The sequence below is a fragment of the Akebia trifoliata genome, chromosome 8 (assembly GCF_017979445.1).
Source record: "Akebia trifoliata isolate Shusen 1 chromosome 8, ASM1797944v1, whole genome shotgun sequence".
In the NCBI taxonomy this organism is placed as follows: Eukaryota; Viridiplantae; Streptophyta; class Magnoliopsida; order Ranunculales; family Lardizabalaceae; genus Akebia; species Akebia trifoliata.
Window position 1 is genome coordinate 14256371 of NC_141382.1, and position 27345 is coordinate 14283715.

The 27345-nt window shown below is 34.1% G+C and overlaps 2 protein-coding genes across 13 annotated transcripts; both read left to right on the plus strand.

Moving 5' to 3' along the window:
* The first annotated feature begins 8617 nt into the window (after nucleotides 1–8617).
* Nucleotides 8618–15075, plus strand: LOC147396224 (uncharacterized). Of its 12 annotated transcripts, none has more exons than XR_015180623.1 (9): nucleotides 8621–8944; nucleotides 9590–9760; nucleotides 10798–10869; nucleotides 12672–12748; nucleotides 12876–12909; nucleotides 13032–13090; nucleotides 13994–14143; nucleotides 14449–14472; nucleotides 14761–14906. XR_015180623.1 is itself a non-coding variant. In XM_086450867.1 (8 exons), exons 2-7 carry the CDS (start codon nucleotides 9596–9598, stop codon nucleotides 14452–14454), a joined length of 504 nt encoding a protein of 167 aa, XP_086306993.1. In that variant the 5' UTR covers nucleotides 8635–8944; nucleotides 9590–9595; the 3' UTR covers nucleotides 14455–14472; nucleotides 14761–14906. The 12 variants fall into 12 exon arrangements, 5 of the variants coding, with proteins under 5 accessions (XP_086306992.1, XP_086306993.1, XP_086306991.1 ...); XR_015180622.1 differs by lacking the exon at nucleotides 14449–14472 and adding an exon at nucleotides 14913–15075 and having other exon boundaries at nucleotides 8625–8944; nucleotides 13994–14154; nucleotides 14761–14820; XR_015180621.1 differs by lacking the exon at nucleotides 13032–13090 and adding an exon at nucleotides 14913–15075 and having other exon boundaries at nucleotides 8635–8944; nucleotides 14761–14820.
* A 7025-nt stretch (nucleotides 15076–22100) lies between these two features.
* LOC147396225 (S-adenosylmethionine synthase 5-like) lies at nucleotides 22101–26364 on the plus strand. Its single transcript, XM_086451526.1, has 2 exons — nucleotides 22101–22616; nucleotides 24924–26364. The coding sequence occupies exon 2, from the start codon at nucleotides 24933–24935 to the stop codon at nucleotides 26112–26114; it is 1182 nt and encodes a 393-aa protein (XP_086307652.1). The 5' UTR covers nucleotides 22101–22616; nucleotides 24924–24932; the 3' UTR covers nucleotides 26115–26364.
* The last annotated feature ends 981 nt before the right edge of the window (nucleotides 26365–27345 follow it).

A 27345-nucleotide genomic window follows, 5' to 3' on the forward strand; every position in this document is an offset into this window, starting at 1 on the left:
TTTTTACTTCCTAGTTGTTGTATATTTATAGGTTTGAACAGTATGTATTTTGATGTGAAATTATCTATTTTTTTTATCACTTGTTGAGTGAAAGAAGAACATTTTTGGTTTAATTGGTCTGGTTATTATAACTTGTGTTTTTCAAATTCAGATGATGGAACAAAGTAAAGCCTTTGGACTTGATCTTAGACTTCACACTTAACTTAATCTGGCTACTTTTTTCTTATGGGATTAAAAGATAACTTAAGTTTTAAATTTCCTTCCAAAAAACTCCCATTTATATGTTTTTAGGACCAAAATGTGGACATTGAATTTCTAACAGGAGCTAGACCACATTATGTGTTTTGAGTGGAAAACTTATAATAAATCGAGTTTTAAATTATAAGTTGTTGTAATGCAATGTTGATGTTTGTACTTTATATTGGCTCATGCTAACATCTAAACTAGGTTCAAACTTGTTGTTTGTTTATGTTGCTTCATGTATAGAAAGATTTACTTAATGTACCATACCATTTGGAGGACATTAAATCAAGATTTGGTTAATGTAACTAGGATTACTTGAAAATTTGAATTTGTGTCTGTCAGTACCCTAACAACATGTTTTTATTTTATTTTATGGTAATATCTGAATTTGAAGGTACTAAGAATTTTTTTTAATATTTTGCAGGACAAGTTAAATGAACTTTTGAGTAAATTACCAAATGCCTCTCAAGATATTATAGGTCAAAATGATGTATTCTCTCAAATTTTGAGTCCTGGTAGACATAGTCGTGTTTGTGATGTAGGCCTGGGCCTGACTCCCAACAAATTGTTTGCATCATCTTCCAAAAATTCCTCTTGCGATTCTATTGATGTATATAGGTTGAAGGAGAAACTAGAGTTTTTGAAGCAACAACATATTGAAAAGGATTCTGAGGTGGAAAGACTCAAGAAATTGGTCATTGCCTTAATGAGAAAGGTAAATTCTCACTGATAATTAAATATGTTGTGTTTTAAAATATTTTATGAATAATAAATATTGATTGGTATGACTAATTTGATTAATATATACAAATTATAAGTTGATAAGCAACATAATCAACCTGACAGTGATTAATGCCCACAATAACAGCCATGATAAATAGTTTTTATTTTTTGAGTGATAGACATGGATTTATAAGACTTGACTCTTAATTCAATTGACTTACTATTTTGTTATACTTGTCTCTTTACTAATTTGACTTACTATTTTGTTATGTGAGAAATAGAATAGGTATTGCTTATATTTTGTTGTTATCATTCGTCATTTATTAAGTAATTGTGTTTAATTAACAGGTTGTATAAAAATAGGTATTTAATTATAAATAATTTTAAAATAGAAGAAATTAAAATAATAATAATAAATCTTATTAACGACGGCTACAACCGCCACTATAGGCCTGAAATTGTACCTATAGCTATGGTAATATAATCAATTAATGGCAACCACAACCGCCACTATAGGGATCCATATTGCTTTTAACTACACTATTAATAGTGGTGTTTCCCTTGGACATCATTATTGATGTACCGGCATTGTTTTTGGCATTTGTGGCTCCTTTTGACCCCTGTTAAAAATCTAAAATTTTGTAGTGAGTTGAGAAGTTACCTCTCCAATACAACTACAACAAATTTTTTTTGAAGAGATTACCAACTACCACAAGTTTGTATGTACTTTATATCTTTTGTAACTGCATATATAGTAATATAAGATTGAATAAAGACAAAGACTCTTAAAATTGAGAGACCTTCACACATATTCTTTATATTTGTATTTGATTTTTCATTGAACCATGATAATATGACGCTCCTATCATATAATAGTAGATCATTTTCCTTGGGATACACATGAAAAAGATTTATGGTTATGCATATCCTGAGGCAAATGATCTATGGTTCTGTGATGGAGACGTAGGGGCGTCATATTATCATAACTATTTTTCATAATGCGTTGCCACGTCAAGAGCGTCAATAAGAGTGACAATTTTATCACGACTCAAAAAACATTGATACCCTAAGAGATAGTTTTTGTTCACAAGAAAACTAATTGGAGATTTCACAGAATCCCCAATTACCAATTGCACAAAGTCTAATGAGGATAATTTTGTAAATTGAGGATACCTCAATACACGTGGGCTCTTGTGATTTGTAAATCCTATATTGATTTTTCTGTGAGTAAAATAATTATTCATTTTCTAATATCAATATAGATTTTTTTAGGATCTATTTTTCTTGGAAATCTATGGTATTTTTCAAAATAAAAATTTATTTCTATACAGGTAATAAAGTGATGAGAAAGTATCGTTCCCACGGAGACTAAATACTAATCTATCTCTCTAATTTTATCCAAACCAAAGTAAAAAAAATAGGAATTAAAAATAAACAAGAAAATTAACACAGATAATAAATTTGAAAATTAAAGTCAATAAGTGATAAAACTTAGGTTTAAAATTTTTCCAAAACAATCCACTTGATTAAATTCTCCTTTCTTTCATGATAAGTTAATCCACTATGATTGTCACCCAAGAGCACTAAATTCTTTACAAGTTTCTGTTGATGGTTATGTAAAAATACATTTATAGACTAACTCCCTATATGTCTATGAGAATTAAATCAAGAAGAATTCATTAAGAATAAGCTCTCATAAAGGACACACATGCAACATGAGTATATATCTATCTCAAATTAGCATATGTTATTTTATCTACGTCATAAACACAAAACAACTCTGTCAATATTATTAAAGTTCACCAATTCAATTCAATCAATGGCTAGTTAATTAAATTGCATTAAACATATGACATAATAAACAATCACATGTATAAATAATCAAAGAAGAAAAACAGAAAATTAATCAAGCATCATGAATGGGTTCCATTATAACCTTAGAATGGAAATTAGTTCATTATTAAAAATAAAACACAATCACAAAAGTATTTAGTCATTCTTAGATATTAGAAAGATCAAGAAAAAAGATAAAGTTCAGGAAAATAAAACTCTAGATTTGATTTCCAGTTCTCATCCTCCTTCTCAACCTTGTGCTTTCAAAAAAACCTAAAAATTATGAACCCTCTAAAAGTCTTAATATTTCCTATTTATATGTATGGAATCATTAAGGTTTAAGAGTCCCAAAATTCACCTCTAATTCAACCCCAAAAATCAACGAATAATGTTGGAAACGTAAGTGGGCCATGGCCTCAAAACATGTCATGCCACGGCCCGTATTTCATCTCCATGCTGTGCAATTCTTGAATTCATGTTGCGGCCTCGCTTGCTATCAAGCTGAGGCTTGAAAACTTTTTACCTTGTATGCATGTTTTTCTTCTTCCGAGAGTGTATCAATTTGGAGTTAGAATTTCTTTTAAATGTTGGCAATTATCCCAATATTCCATAATGCTCCTGAGTTGCAAAATAAGTATAAAAATCAAATAAAAACACATAATCACACAAAAATATAAAACAAACTAAACTTAAATAAAAACAACTAAATAATTCTAAAATTAATAAAATATTATACCTAAAAGTGATTGATTCGTAGGTATAAAACACACTCATCAATAGGATTGTCAATAGACCGAGTTTTGGCCTAAATAGGCTAGATCCACTATGAATAGATTTGGGTATTCTACATAAGTCCATTTACTAATTGGGTTGGGTTAGACTACCCAAGTTGTGGTGTCCCGCCAAATACTAACACAAATCCTCATGTCAAAACTAAAGGTACTAGGTGGCACTTTGAAATTTCGGCATGGTCTCCTCTGTTTATGTTAGCATTCCAAAGTGTTCAACTTGCACCTGATAAACGACATACATTCCTGCATATATACATTCAAAATATAATACTAGCGGAAGCCTATATACATCTAATAACGTACAAAAATCAGAGTGCGGAAGAAAAAGTTTATATATACGATTATACAGGAATTCCTCACTCTAACAAAATTCCTAACGTTCAAAATCAAAATTTATATTACTCTTAGACAAATCGATACCACTAGGGGTAATAACCTCAGTACTCACCAGGTAATGGACTCTGGTCGTCTATCTGACCTGCGAAATGGTCCCCACTAGCTGGTTCTATGCCTGCCTCGTCAACTGCAGACTCTGAAGCTAAAAAAAAATAGGAATGAACGGGTGAGTACAATGGTTATCCAGTAAGGAAGAAAATAATTTCTGCCAATAATCTCTTCTACCATGAACGAATAAACATACTAAATCATTTTAAAATATATAAAATTTTACAGAAGAAATTACGATTAACTGGTACATATAGCCAGGGATGAGCAACTAAACATTTTAAAATTGACATTACATCAATCAACATTACACACTATAATATTTTCTTTATATACAAATCTAATTGACCAAATATAAACATTAAACATGCATTTCATTTTATATATCAAAGTAAGGCAACAAATACATAATATACTATGGAGCAATATTGGAATTAGAGAGTTGGGATTCATGACTGGATCGCTCCCAATCGGGACATGATGTTACAATTATTCTTTGACTTTTAGTTCCTGATTTTGTGGCCGGTCGCTGCATTTATCACGTTTGGTTGACCATTTATCCGGCTCAGGCTGGCCATTTGATGTGACCGTAAGCAATAGGTTTCTTTTCGATGTGTCAGAACGTTCGACTACTATAGATTGTTAGTGATCACTAACTAATCATCGTCGTCTATGCCTATCAGGCGTGCATATGATTCCCAAATATACAAACCATTCGTATACGACCACCTTTACATTACAAGTTCACTTGTAAAGATAGAGAGGAATAACTCGGATTCCAATTGTGACTCCATTCTCATATGCGTTCCATACTACGTATGAGCTTGGTGGTCCCTATCGTACATCCCAGGATAGTATACCACTCCGGATGATATGACGCACTATCCCTTCAGGCATTCACAGACTCTTTAACAACTCAAAAATAACTACATATATGTTATTTTCATTTAAAAACAAAAGAGAAATTAACAATACAATATTGAAAATGGATATCCAGTTTTCTACCATGTAAGTGTGGCTAGCCGGCCTAAAATAAATAACGGAACGGAAACGTAAACAGCGCCTCGCGCTAACAGAAAGTAAATAAACATGCAATCAATAACATTATCCCTGGATATCCGTTCACCAACCTACACATAACACAACAATGTAAAATGCAGACATCACCCATCGAGTGTGACTCTGACATTTTACTGTTTTCATACTCTTTTTTCTTTTTTTCGAATTTTACAATTTTCAATCTCTCAAACAAAATATCTACTTTCTGATATTCATCAACTCAATATAAGTTAATTGAATATCAAATTATTTTTTCAATTACGAAATTTATTTTTATTAATAACATTGAAATATTACAAAATTTAGATCAAAACGGGGTCTGAGTGGTGCACATGACCCAACTGACGGAAATAACCTAGTGAGATATCCTACCCACGTATATTTTCTTATAAAATACAGTTAAACATATCAAACATGCAAGTTCTTGCGTGAATTTGAAATAACCAATTGAATTCTATATTTTTGAAAACTCACCACAAATTTTTTAATAAAATCTTTAATGCAATTTTCACAATCTATGATTACTAATAGAAATTGAGAGTTCCTTACTATCTCTATGCGACGGAATTGAAACACGTACGCTGAAATCGAGGCGATCGACATGAAAATCAAGGAGACTCTAACTTTGAGGCGTTTGATTTTTGAAACTGGCCTGATGGTTTCGAAGATCTCGATGTCATCGTCCTTTCTACTTTCTGCAGTGGAGGGCGGTTTGATCCTAAAACGGATGAAATCCGGGGTCGAAGTTTCGAAATCCCTGAATAAAAATACGGCTGATTTTTGACGATACGAGGTGAAAAATAAAGTGAAATGGAAAGAGGTTGGTGGGTTTTCTAGAGAACACGATTGCGGACGTTTCTCCCTTCTGCGTCGGTTGTCGACGACGAACCGTTTGTCGTGAATCTGAGGTTGAAGAATCGAGGGAAAACCAAAATTAAAAAAAAAAAACGTTAGCTGGTTGGATGGGTTGGGGAAGACGAAGTATATAAAAAAAATTTAAAAATTTTATTTATATAAATTTTGGGACGAAATCGGTATTTCGCTTCTTGTTTTGATCGATTATAACTTGACCATTCGGACTCCAAAACTAACAAATGAATAATCTATTTTATCTAATTTTTTGTTCTGGATCTAATGGTATGGTCAATTTCTACAAATTTTATCTCTAACAAAAATTTACATTTTTGGCCTGAGGTGACCCCTAAAATTGAAGTCATTTTCATCTTTGACGATAATTCGACTTTCTGTGCTCTAAAAATGACAAATAAATAGTCTATGTTCAATAATTTTTTTTATGAACCCAATGGTATAATCGAATTTTAAAAATTCTTACTTTATCAAAAAGTTACTATTTTAGCCTGGTCCGATTCGGTAATCGAGGATTTTACAACTTTTATATTCGGATTCGCACTTGAGCGTGTTTACAGGCTAAAGTATGTTTTTCGATCATTTTGAATCCAATGGTGAGATCAGATTCCAATAAAAATGATCAGAAACATCCTAAAATTTTATCCCTAAGTCCCATTTTCAAGATTTTCTCAAAATTCCATTATTTATTTTCTCCTCGAGATACGAATTGAAAACTTGAGATTTTACATAATTTTTATTGGTAGATCAGGTTTAGGCATGAAAGTAGGCCCTCCATGTAACCCAGTCTAGCCCTCTATATAATAGTTAATTAAAGGGGAAAATTTCTTAAAGGACTTGGTAGAGGGATTTCTTTCTAAATAGTCCTTAAGTTTTGTGTGGTAACATGATAGGACATTTAGTAAACCTTTATTTCTTAATGGTCCCTCATTATTGGCAAATTCATCGATTTTTTATTTGCTGTTGATTTTACCACTTTTTATTTATTGTCGAACTTGACGTTTTTTTATTTAGTGTCATGTTCACAATTTTTATAGTCGATCCAACTCACCATTATTTACTATCGAGTTCACCATTTTTTATTTGTTGTCAAACTTGACGCTTTTTATTTACTGTAGAGTTCACCACTTTTCAAATGAAAAGTGGTGAACTCAACACTGGTAAAACCCACCCATTTTCAATTTTCGAGTCATTTGACTAAAATACATGGAAAGATTGACTCAAAACTTAAGATAACGATTTGTTTAGATGATTTCAACCCAAAAGAATCATTCTTGATCGATTTTCATCTAAAAACTAAGAAAAAAAGTGTACAAATCCCTGTTTGTTACATACATCTTTAAAATATTTTAAAAAATCCTTGAAAATAACTTTTTCTTCCCTTTTAAATCCTTTCCGATGGAATGGGGTCTCCAAAATTTGATTGAGATGTCAAAAATCCAACTTTTTGGATGAAAATGATAACTTCAAACGGTTAGGGCATTCAATTGTGAGAACTGTGGGAGATGAAGTCCACGGACCATTAAGAAAGAAAAAGTTTACTAAATGGACTAATAAGAGACCATCCAAAACTTAAGGACTATTTAGAAAGAAGTCCTTCCGTTAGAATCTTTTAAGCAATTTTTCCTAATTAAAGACTATGGATTCTGATAAACAAAAATAGGGGCCTTGATATCAATGGTGCTAAACTAATAGATAAAAAAAAAAAAATAGACACTCACTGAGGTGGGAGTGAGCATAGAAACCATAGATTTTTTCCATGAGATACACAAGAAAAGATCAAGCACACTGGGACATCAGTGAGTTTCTTTTGTTTTGTTTTGTGTTTTTTTTTAGTCAGTTGAGTATTATTCTTGATATATAACAAACACCGAATTAAAGATTAGGTAGCTCTTAAAACACACGTTATTAAATACTATAGAAATTAAAGAAATTAAGCCAATTTTTTAATAATGAAGTGTGGTAAGTCGTGTTGGCCAACATCTCATGAACCATGGCGCCTGCATTAAATATGTATTTCGAAGTATGTGACGCGGTTGAATGACGGAAGAAACCTACTTGTGCCCGCAAAAGATAAACGAGGTTCTCAACTGGGTCCGTCCTCCATGTTTCACCAACCGCATAAACACCGGAACTGATCCATAAGATGGATAACACGTCATTTAGTGCGGAGCTGCCACTCGGCTTAGTGGTTTGTGAAATTCCTATAACACCCTTATCGTTGGTGGGTGCTATGTTTGGCTACCAAACTTCCTAGTCAAACTTAAAGGTATTTTGCAATAAACGCAACGTTGGAATTTGATTCGACTCTCGTTATATAATTCTAGGACTTAAAAAGAATGTCCACGAAAAATACTTAACAAAGCCAACAACAGTGGAAACCAAAATTGTGTGTCTACCAGGAGTCAAGCTATCCTTACAAACTTGAGCCGTGATACGGCTAAAAAAAAAAAAAACACGTGCACAGAACCATAGGAAAAATCTAGAATTGTGATAATTTGACTCAAGAAGCACTACAAGAAAAAGTGGCTATCACAACCACTGTTAGCGACAGTCAAAGTTTGACCGTCGCTATATAACGTTTATTTCACACAACTCACTAGCTCTAGCTCTTAACTCACTCAACTCACTAACTCTAATTGTTAACTCACTCACTCTTGTTGAAAGTTTATTTGAAACTCTCGTCTTCTTCACCCTCGCTGTCTCTCGTCTCTCGTCTCAAACGAATCAGTAACTCTCTCTCTCTCGTCTGAAATTCGAAAACGAAGCCTCACTCTCTTTCTCTCTCTCATCTCCGTTGATTGCTTTAGTAGAGAAGGAATCGGCACTCGAAAACGAAGCCTCACTATCTCTCTCTCGTTTGCAAATCGAAAACGAAGCCTCTGTCGATCTCTCTCTGCCTCTCTCTCTCTCTCTCTTGATCTCTCAAACGCGTGAGGGTTCAACTAAACAGATCCGATCTGATTTCGACCTCGAAAATTTAGGTATGTTTCCATACATATTTTGTTAATTTTTCTCTTCAATCGATCCCTAAACCCTAGATTTCTCTGCATATTTTGTTGATTTTTCTGTATAATCCTAATTTCTATAGCGTTGATTCAAATTTTGGTTTGCTTTCAAACGAAAATCCCAATTTCAATGATTTTAATTCAATTTTTGGTTAAATTTCAAACTAAGACCCCTAATTTCTCATTTTTATAGCTAACTAATATTCATTTGGACAAAATCAGATTTCAGGAGACCATCACTCCCCAATTCTGCTTATCAAATCTGAGAACTCACTCAGATTATCAAGTTTACTCTCAGATCTGTATAAATCTCCCACCACAAATAAATCTCTGATGATAACAAAAGAAGCTTTGTTAGTGTTAGTTTGTCTACAAAATATAAATCATCCGGAATCGCATAAAGTCGTTATGTTACCATAGTTGAACACTACTTTTCAAACTCACATTGAACCTCACAGATTTGATCGCCTTAAACATAAGAAAAAGAGTCGTGCTCAAGTGACCTCATATCGGACTTCTTGATGTGAAATTGTTCATTTAATCAGTGTAAGATCATTATTGGCGCCTTGGATATATTTCCTATCATATAGTAATCGTTAAGATTCTCTTTTCGATTTTCAGGATTTAATGCGGCAGTTGCTGGTTTTTTTTTGCCATCGAAACAGTATTAAGGCCTCTTCGTGCAGAAAACTCCCCTCCATTTACAACTGCAATGATAATATTGGCCTCTGTTATATCATCCACTGTATCAAATGTTTTACTCGGAGAAAGGCCAGCTTTTACAGTGCCCACATATGAACTGAAATCTGCTGCTGGTACTTTATCTTATTCTAACTCAGCTACATTTTGTAATGAAGGAATTGGTTTGTTATCATTTTGAATACATTGTTGACAAGTGTTTGGAAGTTGACTAACTGGTGCATTTTCTATATATACTATTTTCGTATTAACGTGTTCAAATTTTTTATTGTTATTTTCTTGTTTTGAATGGAATTTTAATGTTTTTTAGTCAGTTGTAAATGTGATAGGTGTGGTAATTGTTATGAATTCTAAAATGATTTTAGAAGTAGACACATGAGCTGATCAAAATTGCCCAGGCCATTCATTATCCCAACCACCAGCCCACTGGGTGTCCGGTTTATTTCATGGCTCAGCTCATTCAGCTTGTGAGTGGAGACCACTAGAAACCAGATTTTCTAAATATCTAAAATTAGTTTTTTTTTTAAAACTAGTTTCTTATTTTAGTCAGACAAGTTAGTACTCAAGAAACTCTAGAAGAATCCTAGGACATTTAAAGTAGGATTAGGCATTCTCTTAGGATGCCATTCAACCCTGTACCAATACTCCTTATATTTCTTTCTTTTAATTAAATTTTTTTTTTTTAAATAATGTAATGAAAACAATTGTTTATGGTGGCTTTGCACCTTGTGCTACATTACATGGTGTGATGTCCAAGTCTTGATAAGTGGTTTTTCAATTGAGTGATTTGAATCCTCTCTTTTTATGCTGGTACTCTTTCTCCATTTCAACTCTATTATGTACACTTCTCCTTTCTACAATTTTGTCTCCCCCCCCCCCCCCCCCCCGCGCTCCCCACGGAAAAATAATCATGCCAAATCCACATCTTGCTTTTGCATGCTTATCAGCTTCATCAGTTGTGGGATGAATCACACTTCAGTATTTGTAAGATATTTTGTTTAATAGTGCTGATTTTCTAACTCAATGGGACAAAATAACTAAAAAAACTCAGTGTGGCATTAATAAACCTATTTCTTTTCACTATGTTTTTTTCTCCCCTCATCAAGTGCTTGTATGTTGAATGGCTGCAGTTTGGTGGTCATTGGGTGGATTCTTGTTATGGGCACATTTATCTTGTGTGGAGTTTTTCTCCTTCTCCACAAGTAAGTTCTATCAAAGGCTTATGTTAACTTAGCCATGTTGATATAATTTTCTTGGAGTTAGCCCTTTTATTATTTTCCCGTTTATGAAATACTAAACTACCAATGGTGGCCTATATCTGTATTGGATTATTTTTTATCTGCAGTTCATTTTGAAGTTGTATGAAATACTAAACTAATAGTACTGACCTAAACTAAACTAAACTCATAATATTGGATTATGTTTTGGTACATAAAACATATGACCATGGTTAGGTTGAGTCAGCTCCACAATGTCATTCAGAGTAATATGCTAGCAGTATCTCTTGATCATTTGTTGTGGTGGTTTCGTCATATGGTCTTTATCCTCATGTGGTGTCTACATTGCCTCTATTGCTTAGCTAGTGTTTTTCTATTTCCTTTATTTGTTTCATGAGCATGGGGGGACAGTGAGTGTAGGCGTTATGGTTTTAGGTGTTTATGCATGAGAAAATATGCTATGTGATACAGAGTTAATTAAAGGGCAATGTGCGAGTTTGATAATTGCAAACGTAGTCTACATGTATTGGGTGGTAGTGGTTCTTGTATTTCGTTGAAGCCCCTTTTCATTCTACTAAATTTATATAAATCTGGTGGTTAGATCCCACTCATAGACCAGAGGTAATTTTTTATGTACACTATACTATTTCAGTTACATTTGGATACATTAATTTCATCTCAAGCCTGCATGAAAATTTAATTTATCAAAGCCTGAAAGCTCATTTATCAAAGGGAAAGATGTCGTGACATTTTTGTCATGGGCAGCAAAACCAGAAATGGGGTGAGTTGATGACATGGCGCTTAAGGCAAGCTTTTTCTAATTAAATTTTCTGAGTATGTCTGAACTTGTGTGGTCTCATTGCACTAGCTTGTATGGATGTCTTTTCCGGCTTGTGGGGCGTGATTCTGCCTCTTGCCCTGTTATTGTATACCAATGCCTGTCTAGGGGTTCACAATTCTCTGGCGCTTATGCATATTCTTGCTTATTTTCTGTTGCATATCTTTGCAATTTCTTGGATGAAAGAAGTTGTACTTGGTTTTTTTTTTTTTTTGGATAAGTATAAGATTTTATTGATTAAAAAGACTAGAGGCTGAGGTGGCCCCTACCCAAGACAAAAAGAAGAAAAAACAAAGAAAAAAGCGACAAAGAGAAACAATAAAACAGCCCACAACAACAAAGCTAAAGATTAATCATTGCAAAGAGCCTCCCACTTGAAGACATAATCTTCAACTAATGGGATGTTCACTGTGAGGATAGTTCCTAGATATGTCAAATGCTATGCAGAAGTGCCCAAAGTCCTTTTGAGACTCCCACATAGACGAGGGGAGCTCCTTTCAACCTTAAAAAGGTTTTACATCATGTTAAATACTTCTATATATATAAACTATTAAGATTACAAGATGCTGGATAGGGATTGAATCCAATTCATGTGGTGTCATCCCTTTTAATCAAAAATCTTAAAATTGTTATAATCAAGTTTGTGGATGAATTTAGGAAGTTGGACGCCATTGAAATGTATTGTTTACTAGTGTATGTGCTTTTGATCTTGGTTTTGCTATTTATTTTATTTATTTATTAAATTTAACAAATTTTTAGATTGTAATAATTTAACTTGTCACATAAAATTTTAACTGTGAAGCCTTTTCTGTTGGATCTATATGTGTAGTGGTAGTTTTGTTTGTCTATCTGCTTAATTTCATAGAATCTAATCCATTTACACAATATTGCGTATGGACCCATAGATTGTTTCTTGATCAGTTTGCTTGACTGTTTAGTAAAGTAACAGGTACTTAAAATGGAGACTCAAGTGCTTAACTGTTTGGGCTTCCAACTATTAACACCAACCATACAGACCTTCCTCAGGTGACCTCAGCTTATCCCAATTCTTTCCTATCAATTACTGAATGAATTTCTCCTAATGTAGTTCCACTGAAGTTTATAATGCACTCTTCTTCCCTCATATTTTTCCTCTTATTTTTCTTTTTTGTAGGCGATTCCTTCGAGAGACTCAAGCTTCTTATAAGGTAAATTATCTGGTTTCCATCATATCCAACTTACATGGCTACATCCAAATGAAAAAAAGATTTCACATTTTGATTTCTGTTTAGAAACAATCTAGCTCGCAAATTTACAATCTGATTTGTAGGCCCCAAGTCTAGAGTTGGAGTTCTTGGCCAATTATCTAGCAGAATTGTCTTTGGTTGAGTATGAGTTCCTGAAGATCCTTCTCTTATAGCAGCATCTGCCGTATTTTCCATTTTTCTCACTTGCATGGTTACATTATACGATACATCATATAGATACGATGTTTCACCTTAGAGAGGTTATGATATATGATACATCATATGTATGATGTTTTCACCTCAGAAAGCTATACTGGAGATTTGGCTCTAGATTGTGTTGAATGGAGAAATAGGATTTGATGTCGCCAACCCGAATATTTGTTAGGCATGATGATAGTGACGACTTCAGAAGGCTGAGACATTGTTGAATGTCCCTTCCCATTATGTTCATGTCCAACTATTCTAAGCCTCTCATATCCATGGAGTACATGTGTACATAGCTGTGCATGTGATATTTTAAACTGCGTAATGTTATTTTTAAACTACGCCAAGGAGTAAACCTTCTAGAGGAGATCCTTTCGTAAGCCTTAGACCATGTTATGAGAGCCTTGTGTTGGGGCGACGACATAAGCCTCCAACTCCTTTGGGAACATTGATCTATACCTATGGCCTATGCTACCTGGTTTGTAGATATCATTGAAGATTATTACAATTTTTTTTATAATAAATATTAGATGTGCTTGATGTCATCCCCAACTAAAATATTATTATCTAATTATACATTTATACCCTAAGCATTTTTTTTCTATTATATTTATTACTAGAATGTTGATATGATTGTAAGATTCATTTTAGCCTAAACATGTATTGTGACTAAAATATAATAGAAAAGACCTGGCTTTAAACAGATTGACAAGGCATTGATGTTCCTGAGATTGTTGTTTTTTTTTTATACTCCTTTTTCTTACATCTCATCTCCAATAATTTTCGCATTCTTACTTTATCCTGGCTATCTTGTGCTTGCTCCATGATCCTTCTTTGGCAGGTTTCAACATTTGCTAATATGGAAGGAAACGAAACATTTGATTCGTCACTCCTTGGATCTGCGGATGAAGTGGTGGAAGAGCGCATAGCTGATGATGATGTGATTATGATAAAAACACTATACAAAGTTGACATGTCTTCCATTACTGGGGTGAGTTGAAGGTTTGGTTCTCTCTACTTTGTTGTCCTGTGTTAGGTCTATGTTGTCTACACCATTGTTACGTTGAGTCAGCTCCACAATGTCATTCAGAGTAATATGACAGCAGTATCTCTTGATCATTTGTTGTGGTGGTTTCGTCATACGGTCTTTATCCTCATGTGATGTCTACATTGCCTCTATTGCTTAACTAGTGTTTTTCTATTTCCTTTCTTTGTTTCATGAGCATGGGGGGACAGTGAGTATAGGCGTTATGGTTTTAGGTGTTTATGCATGAGAAAATATGCTATGTGATACAGAGTTAATTTAAGGGCAATGTGCGGGTTTGATAATTGCAAACGTAGTCTACATGTATTGGGTGGTAGTGGTTCTTGTTACAAATGCAAATGCCACATCAGGATGTGTGTCAGAAGGAGAGTTAGAAAGTCACGACTCTTCGGGGAAATATGGTCATAAATTTTTTGTTGCCATTTGAACATGCCCAAACCATCTCAGCTGACACTTTCTTAGTTTATTGTTTGTTGCCATTTGGATTTTGAGCTATTTCTCTAGACTTCCGTACACAAGATCAAATGGTTTAATTCCACGAATTTGTTTCTTCTTTTTGTTAGGCTGATCAGTCATGGTCACCATCACACTTTCTTAGATACTCGCAGAAGATGGCAAACCAGGTAGTCTTGACACAGTACTCTTATCACAAATTGTCTCTGTTATCTTCTGTCTTGCTTCAATTTATCTGATATCTTACTTTTTCTCCTTGCAGTCTTTACATGTAGGTGAAGAAGCAGTCTGTTGTTTGCTGAGGTTTTAGGTTTGTTAGGTTTCAATTTGTTTTTGTTTTTGTTTTAGTTATATTTTTTCTTCTGTATTAACTATGTAGTAATAACCTCACATTACCCATTCCAGAAAAGTAATTTCCATTTTCAGCCGTTTTTAGCCTTGTATTCTTACCATGCAAGCATTCTGGTTCTTACCCATTCATTTAGCAATTACATGAAAGGAGTTTAACGTGTTATAATTGATGACAAGTGGTTTTAATTACTCAATGTCCATTAAATTTTGTAACGTAAAAGTAAAATCAATAGCTCATCAAGGATGTCTGGTGACAATTTGTATCACAGTCCAGTAATTGGTAACAATTTCACAACATATTCAGCAATGCTGATGTCTAGGGTCAAGGTCATTAATTTCAAAACATAGGGGTATCTCCAATATTCAGCAATACATGAGGGGGCTGGTGAGAATTAAAATTTTTTTTTTTCAAAAACTTCTACAGCGACGGCCAAAACCGTAGTTAAAGATCAAAATTAAAAAAAAAAAAAAAAAGCCTATAGCGACGGCCAATATCGGCTGTCGCTATAAGTCCTGCACCTAACGAAGTGGCTGTCGATATAAGATACAGCGATGGCACTATTAGCGACGAGTATCGACGGCCCCCTTGGCCGTCGCTAGATGCTTTTTGCGACTGTATTTGACTCTATAGAGACGGTCACGACCGTCGCTATAGCCCTATTTTACTGTAGTGAAGTCTTACTTGAACGATACACGATTGACATGGTAAGTGCACAAAATCATAGATCTTTTTCTTCAGTATACACAAGGAAAAAGGTCTACAATTCCATGCACTTGTCATGTCAACCAAGTATAGACTGCGTATGTTTTTTCAAGTCATTTTATGATCATTAATAAAAAATCTATGGTTATGCTCACACGCCACGTCAATTGAATATATTTCAGTATTTTTTTTATAATTAGTATATCATTATTCTACCAACTTAGTAAGATTTCAAATCCTATTAGTGTTAGTGTAGCAATCCAACACTAGCTCTCTCTAGATTTCCTGAAAAAAATTCAGATAAAAAGAAATCAAGAACAAATGTTTTGGGCTTGATCTAAGGTTTTTCAAATGGACGGCTAACTTTCACATTTAAAAATTAAAATTCGACAGTGAAAACTGATTATTATTATTATTTTTTAACTCTTTTTCAAAATTCTTAGAATTTTGTCCTCTACAACCACCACGTATGTTTTTCTAACACCGCAAGGTGATGTGGTTAGGAAAAACTTTAATTTCCTTAGTAAGGAATCAGTTTTTGATGTACTTTGGATATCATACACTCAAAAGTCAAGTCTCAAGACCTCCCTCCCAACTTTTGTTTGTATGTACGCATTTTTATACGAAAAAATCTAATATTTTGCAAAGAGTCGTGATAATATGACTCACTAGGTGGCATACTCAATCGACTCCCTGACGTGACAACTTTGGGAACCGTGGATCTTCACGCCTCGGGATACATAATTGGACTTCCCCATTAAAAAAAGTGTATCTCGAGGGAGTCGTATATCCTGAGGTGTACAAATCTACGATTCCCAAACTTGTCCACGTCAAGGAGTCAATTGAGTATGTCACCCTGGCGAATCATATTTTCAGGACTCTTTTGCAAAATGATTGAATCAATCACATTCTTTTACAATTATAAAAATAATTACATATCTAATTTCATAGTTATTTATTTTTACCAAATTGATTACGTATTGTACCATTATATTTGCTATTTATTTATTTACTTAATCTTCCCCTGAGCCTACATTCAACTCAAGAGCATTAAGGTAAATTCATTACTCTTTTTCATATTAAAAAAAAAAAAAGAAAAATCGTAACTAATTATATGATTATTTTGTAAATACTAAAAATAATGTCTAATTCAATAATTTTGGTAAAATGCGTAACTATTTTAGTAATGTGAAACCCTTTCCTTACTAAAATAGTAAGATTTTGAGCCTTACCAAGGGTCGTTTTGCTTGAATGGATTACCACATAGGAAATCCAACACCAACGCCCTTTAAGTTTCATTGAAAAATTTATATCCAAACTTTTTTTGTTCTTTTTTACAAAAGATAATTTATTTTGAACTAGATCCAATGTTTAGAAAATAGATGACTATCGAACTTTCACATGACTCCCAAACTTAGAAATGAAATTCAATGGTGAAAATAACTTCATCTTTTTTTTCATCCTCTACAACCTTTGACGTGGCATGGGCTAGAACCATAGATTTTCCCATAAATATGTGCAATTGTGTATCCCAAGAAAAGAATCTATGGTTCTAGCACATGCCATGTCAGGGAGTGTGTGTCAGAGGGGGTCGTTAGAAAATCATTATTCATGTTTTTTCTTAAATTCCCAATCCCAGAACTTTCTCAATGGTTTTGACATCCATCCATACAATTACATAAAACCTCATGCCCTTAGTGCACAAATCATCAAAATTGCAATATTTGAAAAAATCTATTGTTAGAGTAATATCTATATTAAATATTGGATTTATTTGAATATATCACGTATTTAAAAATAATTTTGATAGTTAAGTTTATAGTGAAATTATTATGATGAGTATCTACAAAATTTCAATTTAAAGTAAGGCCTTGCTTGGTAGGGTTGGATTTCTCCGTAAAACAATAGAAAATCAAAGTTTTACGCCTCTTTGCATTTTATATGTGCTTGGTTTACCTTTTTAAGTGTGCCCCACAACAAACGTTGGTAAAAGACGGTAAAAAAAAGTAATATTGCAGTAATCTTTTGCATCTCAAAAACACCTGAAAAACTTTGTAATTTGGTCGATTGACTCCAAACTCATATGCGACAAAAGAATCCTCTCTCTGTCACGACCAACCCTGGTGATTTACAACTCCAGGTACGTTGTTAATTTAATTTTTATTTTCGCCCTATTAATTAGTTTGGGGTATGGTTTGTAGTTGGCATTTGTTTTTTAGTTAGGGTTCTAATTTCTCAATAAACATTTTGATTCTTTTGTGCAAAACTCTAATTTCTCAACTTCTTTGTCAACTTCCATAATGAAGATCTCTTGATTTTGTCTTGACTTATGTTTTATGTGATCTCTAAAATCTTAATTATGTACAATTTTGATGTTGACAAAGAAATATTTTTGTACTTATTAGTTTTAATTTTTAATTGATTTCCACTCATACTCGTGTTGTTTTTTTTTTCATTGTAAGTTCATCGAGTTGAATCACTTTTGTACCAATAAAAAAGCTCTTACAAAGCAATAATGTAAACATTTAATGCCGAATTTATGTTTTCTGAAGTGAAGATTCACGAAAGAAAAATAAAATAAATGAAATATTAAACTCTGTTGTTACTTGGAGTTGGAGATTTTGTATGCCTTAAAAGATAGATTTCACAAGTCAACACTGTTTCCATGGGAGCGATATAATACATGATTTTAAATCAATGTTGCCTTGGGTTGTGTTACTATCAATCTTTTCTAGCTAATGGGTTCCTCTCGATTTCAAAACGAAATTCTATGTTTTGGATTAATTCATTAACTTTGTGCGCATTTTTTTTCTTCTATTTGAAGTAGTTTGATATAGATGAAGTTACATTTTAATATGTTTGGTGACGTTCCACTCTGAATCATGCCAAAGAGAAGAATTAGATGTGTTTATATACTCCTGTATAAAATTTATGTGCTGGATTTAATTATTTATTGTTGCATCTGTGAGACAAGTAAGATTACTGTATGGTTTAAATTGTAGGTGGACGACTCAAACAAGAAGTATGAACGCAATAGAAATATTATTATGATGGTAGTAGATGGATGACTTAAGGGATATGCATCCAACATTTAAATTTTTTTATGATAATATTCATGTATTGACTTTTTTGTTGTTTTTATGTGTTAGATTATTAAAAAAGAGACCTGCTATTGTCACACTAAATTTTACTAATGCTACACCAATTTCTATGTAAATCACCAAAGAATTGCACATAGTTGGTGTGGTGTTAGTAAAATTTGGTGTGATAGTAATAATTCTCTTAAAAAATGTTTTTTATTTAATTTTTAATTTTAATTATTTTGTGTTCAATGCGTTATCAAGTGACTAAAAAGTTTTATAATGACATGAATTAAAAACGAGTCTACCAGCATTACAATTGCGAAAGATAGAAAATGCAAAGTTTTGTGTTTGCCTATCTTTTGTGGGATACAAAGCAGGCATAGAATCTTACAAATTGATTTTTCTCTCTTATGTTTAGTTCCACATTACTTAGAAAGACAATAGCTCCAAAGTATGTATAGAATTGCACATATCTCTGTTTAGTTGTTCGGTTGTTGGGTTAAAAGAGTGCTAAGATAATGGCATTGCCACTGTGTCACGGGATTGTTCTTTCGAAGTGAGGTCGTGCGGCGCAAGAGGGTCAAATCCACTTGCAAGCCTGTAAAAATGATCGTACACCACAATACGTAGATAGCAAATAAGTAAACGAGGCAACACGAGACAAAGTCCGGAGGGAACTTTGTTGATATAATATTGATTACACGGGGTAACGCGTTACAAGTTACAAAAGCAATAAGTTGCGTTACAAAGTAATAGGATCCTATGACACGCGGGACTTCCACGGAGTTGAGTTTGAGGGCTTCAGTCAACGTGGGTGTAGGCCAGGGATTGTGAAGCACTAGACACCCTTCCTACAAAGAGTACACTAAGTCTTTCCTAGGTTTCCAAAAGGAAACATCAAAAGTGGAGGCCGGTCATACTCCCTTATTACAGAAATGCTACTAAGTTAACATATATGCTTTGGCACGGGATTGACATGACTTCATATTGAGCCTTACATACTGTTACATGTGTGCTCCCGGGTAGCTCCGGGGCAAGCTTACACCTAACTCTAAGTGAAAGATGTTATGGCCGTCACACACTGGCACTAAACCACGCTTGCTCGTTAATTAGTGTAGTCCGTTTAACCACTTTTGATGTTCACTTTGCAGTCGTATTCATCCATTGTGTGATCAGTAACGAATGGATGCATCAATTTGGACCCAACCACTCATTACGTAGATATGTATAAATATATATAATCTCAAATATGTTTCAATTGTCTGATGTGCAGACGGGAACAACTCAAGAAGTCATTATGTAAAGCATTAGTTCAGTTTTTTTTTTTTTATAGATTATTCGGCAACTTAGGATTAATTCAGTTTAGATTGACCAAAAGTCAACATACACGAATAAAACCTCAAAGGACATGTTGAGATTTATAAACACAAGATCTCTCAGGATTAAATATTCAAAATTAACAAAAAAATAAATAGCCCGAAAAAAAATAAGCAACCAACAAAGAGAGTAAATGGATTATATTTTTTTTTTTGATTTCCTTACAAATCAATTGGATATCACCTGTGATTTTATCAAATACATTCAAACACTATGTGAAAACTGAATTTTGACAAGAAAATTCGACGGGCAAAACTCACAAATTTTTAAAACCAAAATTTGATAGTCCATGACCATTGAATATTTTTATGTTCCCCAATTCGATTGTTTAGATCCATCAAATTTCTCCCATCCTCCGTTAATTTGACGGTTTGACTTGTTGAAAAAAAAAATATTTGATAATGAAAAATTTGACGCCTTGGTTCGTCAATTATAGGATTTTTCACGTTGTGAAACCACAACCAGGCCGTGCAAAATGTAAAAGCTGTAACAGGGATCTGGGATTCATTGTATATTGAAAGTTTGTCTTATAAATCTTGTGCATTATTGACTATTATCCGAAGTGGAAAAAATTGCATTTGGATTGAGCCTTGAAAGACTCGTGCATTCTCAATTTTTATCTGAAATTCAACAAATTGCATTTGGATTTAACGATTGAAGAACAAGATCTTTCAATCAATTTCTTTATTTTCTGATATCATATCTCCCGTTATTTTTGAATCGTATTTTTGACATCTTTCTCTATTGAGAAGGGGACAAATAAAAGGGGTCACATCTTTGAAAAATTGAAATCCATGTTCCTTGTACTCACTACGCATAGTAAACAAGAGATTCTTAAACTGTTAAATAGAAACTTGCCTCTCCTTGATGTAGATTACTCACTAATCAAACACAAATGAATTTGTTTTATTTATTAGGTTTTCCCCTTTTTTTTTAATAAAAAAATAAAAGTTCGATACGATCTCACCAATTATATGGATCCAAGTTGTCTCCACATCACTAAACATTTCTATAAATCTCATAGTATAATTCTTTAGTTGGGTCCTTATTCTTTATAAAGCATAAGCACCTATTATTTCAAGTATGTAACACTCTCTAGAAACTGGGAAGAATCCTATTCCATCTTATGGTGCGTACAAATGATGTTTACATGTTTAACAAAATAAAAACATATAAAATTATTAAAGTAATATATTTTATTGATGAGTTCTTCCCAACATTTTTTATTTTTCTCTTTTACCAAAATCATAATTTACAATAGCTTCCCCAACAAAGTGAAAAAGTTGAGGCATCTTTATCAATTAAAATCACCGAGAATCTAAATCTTATCAAGAATCTCATTGAAGGATTTCTCTTTTAATAGTAGAGGAAGCTTTTCACAAAGTTCATAGCATTAGAATTTGATCAAAGCGTGGAATTTGCATGACTTAAGCATAATTTGAACATTTTTCGTACAATATATCATTACAAGGATTCCCTCTTTTTATAAAAGCAATCCCACTTGAGTTGTAGAGACAAAATTGTTAATGGACGTACTAAATCAAGATGACTCATCCAAGATTTTCAAAATTTCAACTAAAATGACTTAGATATCGGAGAGTCAATTTGACAAACAATTCACACTAATTATCTTAGCTTGGATGAGCTATACAACCATGGCTTTTTAGTGCAACTAAACGAGCCCATGAATTTCAAGTATGGGTGAAATTTTTTAACACGATCCACGAACATGACACGAAGTTAAGAGATTTGTGTTAAGCCTGACTATGTACATGTCATAATCATGCCAACTTGTCTAACTTGATAATTAAACATGTCATGTTCAAGTCAAGAACATTTACTTGTTTATCCCGTATAATTATCATGTCATTATCGTCTTGTGCTGACTTGTGTAGTATAACTTAACTCATATTTAACCAATTTATATCATGAAACACTAGATACATATCAAATATCAATAACTATTCAAGGGGTTTATAAAAAATTATATTGGTAGTATCTTGGTTGATGTTGCAATCCAAATTTTTTCTCATTTGATGAAGATGTTCACCTACTACAATTTACAAAGAATGAAACAAGATAATAAAGAGGAAAGATTCAGGTTGAAACTTGTCTCCCAAACACTAAAAAGACTAACGCACCCTTATCTGTCTGCCAAACAAGTAAACAATTAATGGGCATTTAGGTCTTTTAAACTTCATGAGCCAAGCCGAATAGCTGATTAGTGACGCTCCGAGTTGATGACCTGCTCAAGTTGGTCATGGTGGAACCCCCCAAAGAAACAATCGAATCAAAATGCAGGGGCAAGACCGTTAAAGTATGATTATAAATAAGGGCGTCAAGATTATGGCAAAGAGTCGTTGAGTAGAGTTCTGCGTAAGGAGTACTGTAGAAGCCAGAACTCAGAAGGCCCTTTTTCAAAAACACCGATCAGCAGCATCACTAGCTCCAGGTAGCTTTCTCGTCTTCGTAGTTCCTCTTAATCTTCATCGATTGCAGCTTATCTGTGTAATGTTTGATTCTGCTACTGTTTATCGGATTCTTGTTACTATGTTCTATTTCGGTTTTTTTCTTTTGAAAATCTATTGGAATCTGTATGTTTCAAGGAGTTTGATAGTAATGCTTACAGAACATAGTGTTCATGCTGGTTTTGTTCTGTAATTCGTGATTCCGAATACATTTTCTATGGATCTCAACGCATGAGTTAAAGATCTGGCAGTAATTCTTTTCACTCTTGCTATGAACAAAGCTCTTTGATGTTTGAAATTAGTGTTGAGCCTGATCGGAATTTTTGATAATTAAATTTGTTTCTGCAATTCAGTGGTAATCTAAGTAAAGTTTCGGTGTTTTATTTGGAAAATCGATTTGTCTGTATGTGGAACTTGTTAGAAAGGTTTACACATCCTAGTGTTCATGTTGGTTTTGTTATGTAATTCGTGATTCTGATTCAATTTTTAAGGGATCTAGATGCATGAGTTGAAGATCTGGCTGTATTTGTTTTGAAGTTTTGTGATGAACAAAGCTCTTTGAAGTTTGAACTTGGTGTTGAACCTGTTTGGAAATTTAGACAACTAAATTTTATTTGTTTTCTGCAGTTCCATGTCAGTCGAAGTAAAGTTTTGGTTGTTTTCTTTGGAAAATGGATTGGAGTCGGTATGTTTTGTGGAGTTTGATAGGAATACTTGCAGATCCTAGTGTTCATGCTGGTTTTATTATGTAATTCGTGATTCTGATTTGATTTTGTGTGAATTTCGACGCATGTGTTGAAGATCTGGCTGTACTTATTTTTACTCTTGCAATAAACAAATCTCTTTGATGTTTGAACTTAGTATTCGGAAATTAGATAATCACATCTGTATTGATCAGTAAAGCTAATGTGAAAGTTGATGTCTGCTTGACTAGTTGAGGATGATGTTCTACAATCCTCTTTAAGCTAGATCTATCTCCACAGTTAATGATTCGGAACCTTTTTTAGCTAATTCTCCTTCAATTTAGTTATTATGCCTGAGAACATTGTCTCGAATTGGCAGAAATGCATCTTCAAAGCTGGAAGATCTGATGATATTTTCTGATATTCTGGATTTGTTTTGAGTTATAGGATTTACGTTCCTTTTCTTTAATATGATGTTCTATTCATGTCCTCTTTTCCCTTGTTGTCATGGATTCTACTTTGAAAGTATGTTGACGAATGCTTTAGAAACTCAAAGATCTGATCTTTTAATGGTTCTAACCCATGAAGGCTTGATTCAGAAGGCTAGTGAGCTGCCTTAATTTCCTGGCCGTCTTACTCTATTTCGACTTATCTGTTAGATTTGATTCTGTTTTTCTTCCAAGTAGATCTCTGTTTATCGCCCTTCTTATTATTCTTCTTGATTACTGTAAACGATGTTTATCTTGCAATAACTGACTTTTAATGTGTTCTTTTCCATACATTTTCTTCTGAAAGGATACAATTTGAGATTTTTACATGCTGTAGGTGTCTCCAAGGAACATTGAAATTATCCTCAAGAATTGTTTCTTGAGAATCCGGAGGACCATTTGGACTATACTTATGTGTTTTTTTTTTTTTTTTGCTTATAAAACTCTGATCTGATCTCAAGTCGATTATTTGGTACTTTGGTTTGTTTTCTATTCCTGCTTCTTGGATTTTCTTTCACTTTGAAATTGAACATTTATTTGCTAACATGTAGAGCAGAATAGTCACAGATAGTGATATATGAATTCAGTTATTGAATTTGAATTTGTTGTTTTTATGATTCTGTTTGTTGTTCCTTTAACTTTTTATTTGGAATAATCTACACCAAATCAGGATTTTCTTTTAGTTCCTTTTACTTTCTTCTTTGGGAATATTGACTTTTAATAAAGCGAAATTGTGCTGATATTCTCTACTAATTTCCTATCTGTTTGGCAAAATTTCAAAATGAAGCAAACTTTAAAAGTTAGAACTATTCCATTCTCTGGAATATCTTTTGCCTTGGTCGAATAAAATACATTATTTGTACTTGAGTGCCTCTGTGGTCCAGATATGCCAGACAAAATTGTTCAAAGTCCGCACTCAGGTATTGCCATTTTACGGATGGTAATGGTGATTATCTGTGTGGAAATTGAAAAACTAAGGAAATTTTTCTTTGTTTTTTATTTTTTCATACTTGTGGACATCCAGAAAATGCAGCAAGACAAATCCCATACCAGCTCCGCTGGACCATGAATTAGTTCTTCATACATTGATTCATCTGCTTGGGTCATGTTTTCTGTGCAGCTTGAGAGAATGGATACCTTCCTATTCACTTCTGAATCTGTGAATGAGGGTCACCCAGACAAGCTGTGTGATCAGATCTCTGATGCGGTGCTTGATGCCTGCTTAGAACAGGACCCTGACAGCAAGGTAGCTTGTGAGACCTGCACCAAAACCAACATGGTAATGGTATTTGGAGAGATCACAACCAAGGCCAATATCAACTATGAGAAGATTGTGCGTGACACCTGTCGTGCTATTGGATTTGTATCCGAGGATGTTGGTCTTGATGCCGATAACTGCAAGGTTTTGGTCAATATTGAACAGCAGAGCCCTGATATTGCCCAAGGTGTGCATGGCCACTTCACCAAGCGCCCTGAAGAGATAGGTGCTGGTGACCAGGGTCACATGTTTGGTTATGCCACCGATGAGACTCCTGAGTTGATGCCCCTCAGTCATGTCCTTGCCACTAAGCTTGGTTTCTGCCTCACTGATGTCCGCAAGAATGGCACATGTCCCTGGTTGAGGCCTGATGGGAAGACCCAAGTCACTGTTGAGTACCAAAATGACAATGGTGCCATGGTTCCCATCCGTGTCCACACTGTTCTCATCTCAACCCAGCATGATGAGACTGTAACTAATGATGAGATTGCTGCCGACCTTAAGGAACACGTCATCAAGCCTGTTATACCCGAAAAGTACCTCGACGAGAAGACCATATTCCATCTGAACCCGTCTGGTCGTTTTGTTATTGGTGGCCCTCACGGTGATGCCGGTCTCACTGGACGTAAGATCATTGTTGATACCTATGGTGGTTGGGGAGCCCATGGTGGTGGTGCTTTCTCTGGGAAGGACCCCACTAAGGTAGACAGGAGTGGAGCCTACCTTGTTAGGCAAGTTGCCAAGAGTATTGTTGCTAGTGGGCTTGCTCGTCGGTGCATTGTGCAGGTTTCCTATGCAATTGGTGTTCCTGAACCCTTATCAGTGTTTGTGGACTCATATGGTACTGGAGAGATCCCTGATAAGGAGATCCTCAAGATTGTGAAGGAGAACTTCGATTTCAGGCCAGGGATGATCACTATTGACCTTGACTTGAAGAGGGGTGGCAATGGGAGGTTCTTGAAGACAGCAGCCTATGGTCACTTTGGCAGGGATGACCCCAACTTCACGTGGGAGATTGTGAAGCCTCTCAAGTGGGAGGAGCACCAAGGATAAATCAATGGGTTTTTTAATCCCTGATATTCCCTGCAGTTGCTATTATAGGCTGCCCATAAATAATTCCCTTGCATCTTGTCCTGTTGTCTAACACATAGTATATACTGTCTTGTGCGTGTGGCTGTGTTTGTTTTTCTTTTCTTGTGATACTGTTCTGGGTACTGGTTGTAATAGAAGAAAATTGATTATTATGTTTGTTAATGGAAGGAGAAAAAATTGTTCAAGAGAAGAACCAGGTCTCTGTGATCTTCTCTTCAGGGAAATAACTTATTCAAAATGCTTTCCAATTTTTATTTCCGGCCATAAATGGTAAAATATGATATGTAAAGATGAATCAAGATCCATAGTAGTGTCTTGTCCCTATAGAATAATAGTATCTACGTGGCATGTTGTAGTAGGAGTTTCAAAAACATTGGGCTCCTAACCAAGTTGTTTTTTAAGTTGCATGCTGCCCGATGTGGTTAATCTCCAACTAAAATGTGCCATGTAGACACCCTATGTTATAGGAATGGGACACATCACTCGGGATTGCGACTCCTTTAGGATTTTGAAGTCTATACATTGTGCCGTGTGCTAGGGTTCACAGAATCTAATGGTACTGCTTAACAAGAAATTACTGTTAAAGTCAACTAATTCTGTTTTAGCCTTTTGAGCATAGTGAAATTGATGTGGTTTTCTCTTATTTAAGGCCTTCAAGTAAATTCGTGTGTGGTGGTTAATTTCTTAATTACTGTTTATTTGTATGTCTCTTCAATTGATTTTGTTGTTAGATTGTACGCATTCAAAATCTTAAAACATTACTTTAATATACTTTGATTTTTCCTAATAAGATCTAATCTATCACATATCTCAAACATACTATTCGTTCAATGTAAATCGAGTTGATGGTATTTACCTTGTGCCATTATAAAGTTGTTGATTTAAAACATTGGAGGTGCGCCTTTCGATCCACGTGTTCTTCGAAGCTTTTAAAACCCTAATCCAATTGATCATTTTTTCTAGACTCACCTTCTCCTTTTTCCTATGTGGATTGGCTAAGTAATCGTAATTGATGGATATCACTATACTAGTACTCTCTTCTATGTTTGTTTTCCAAAATTAGTCCGTTCTATATTATTTGTCAATATGGGATTATCGATTCCTTTTTATAGATGAAGGTTGAAGGCCTAGAGTTAATCTTTTAGTAAGTTTCCTATCCATCAAGATCTCTTATTAATCTTAAAGAATATTA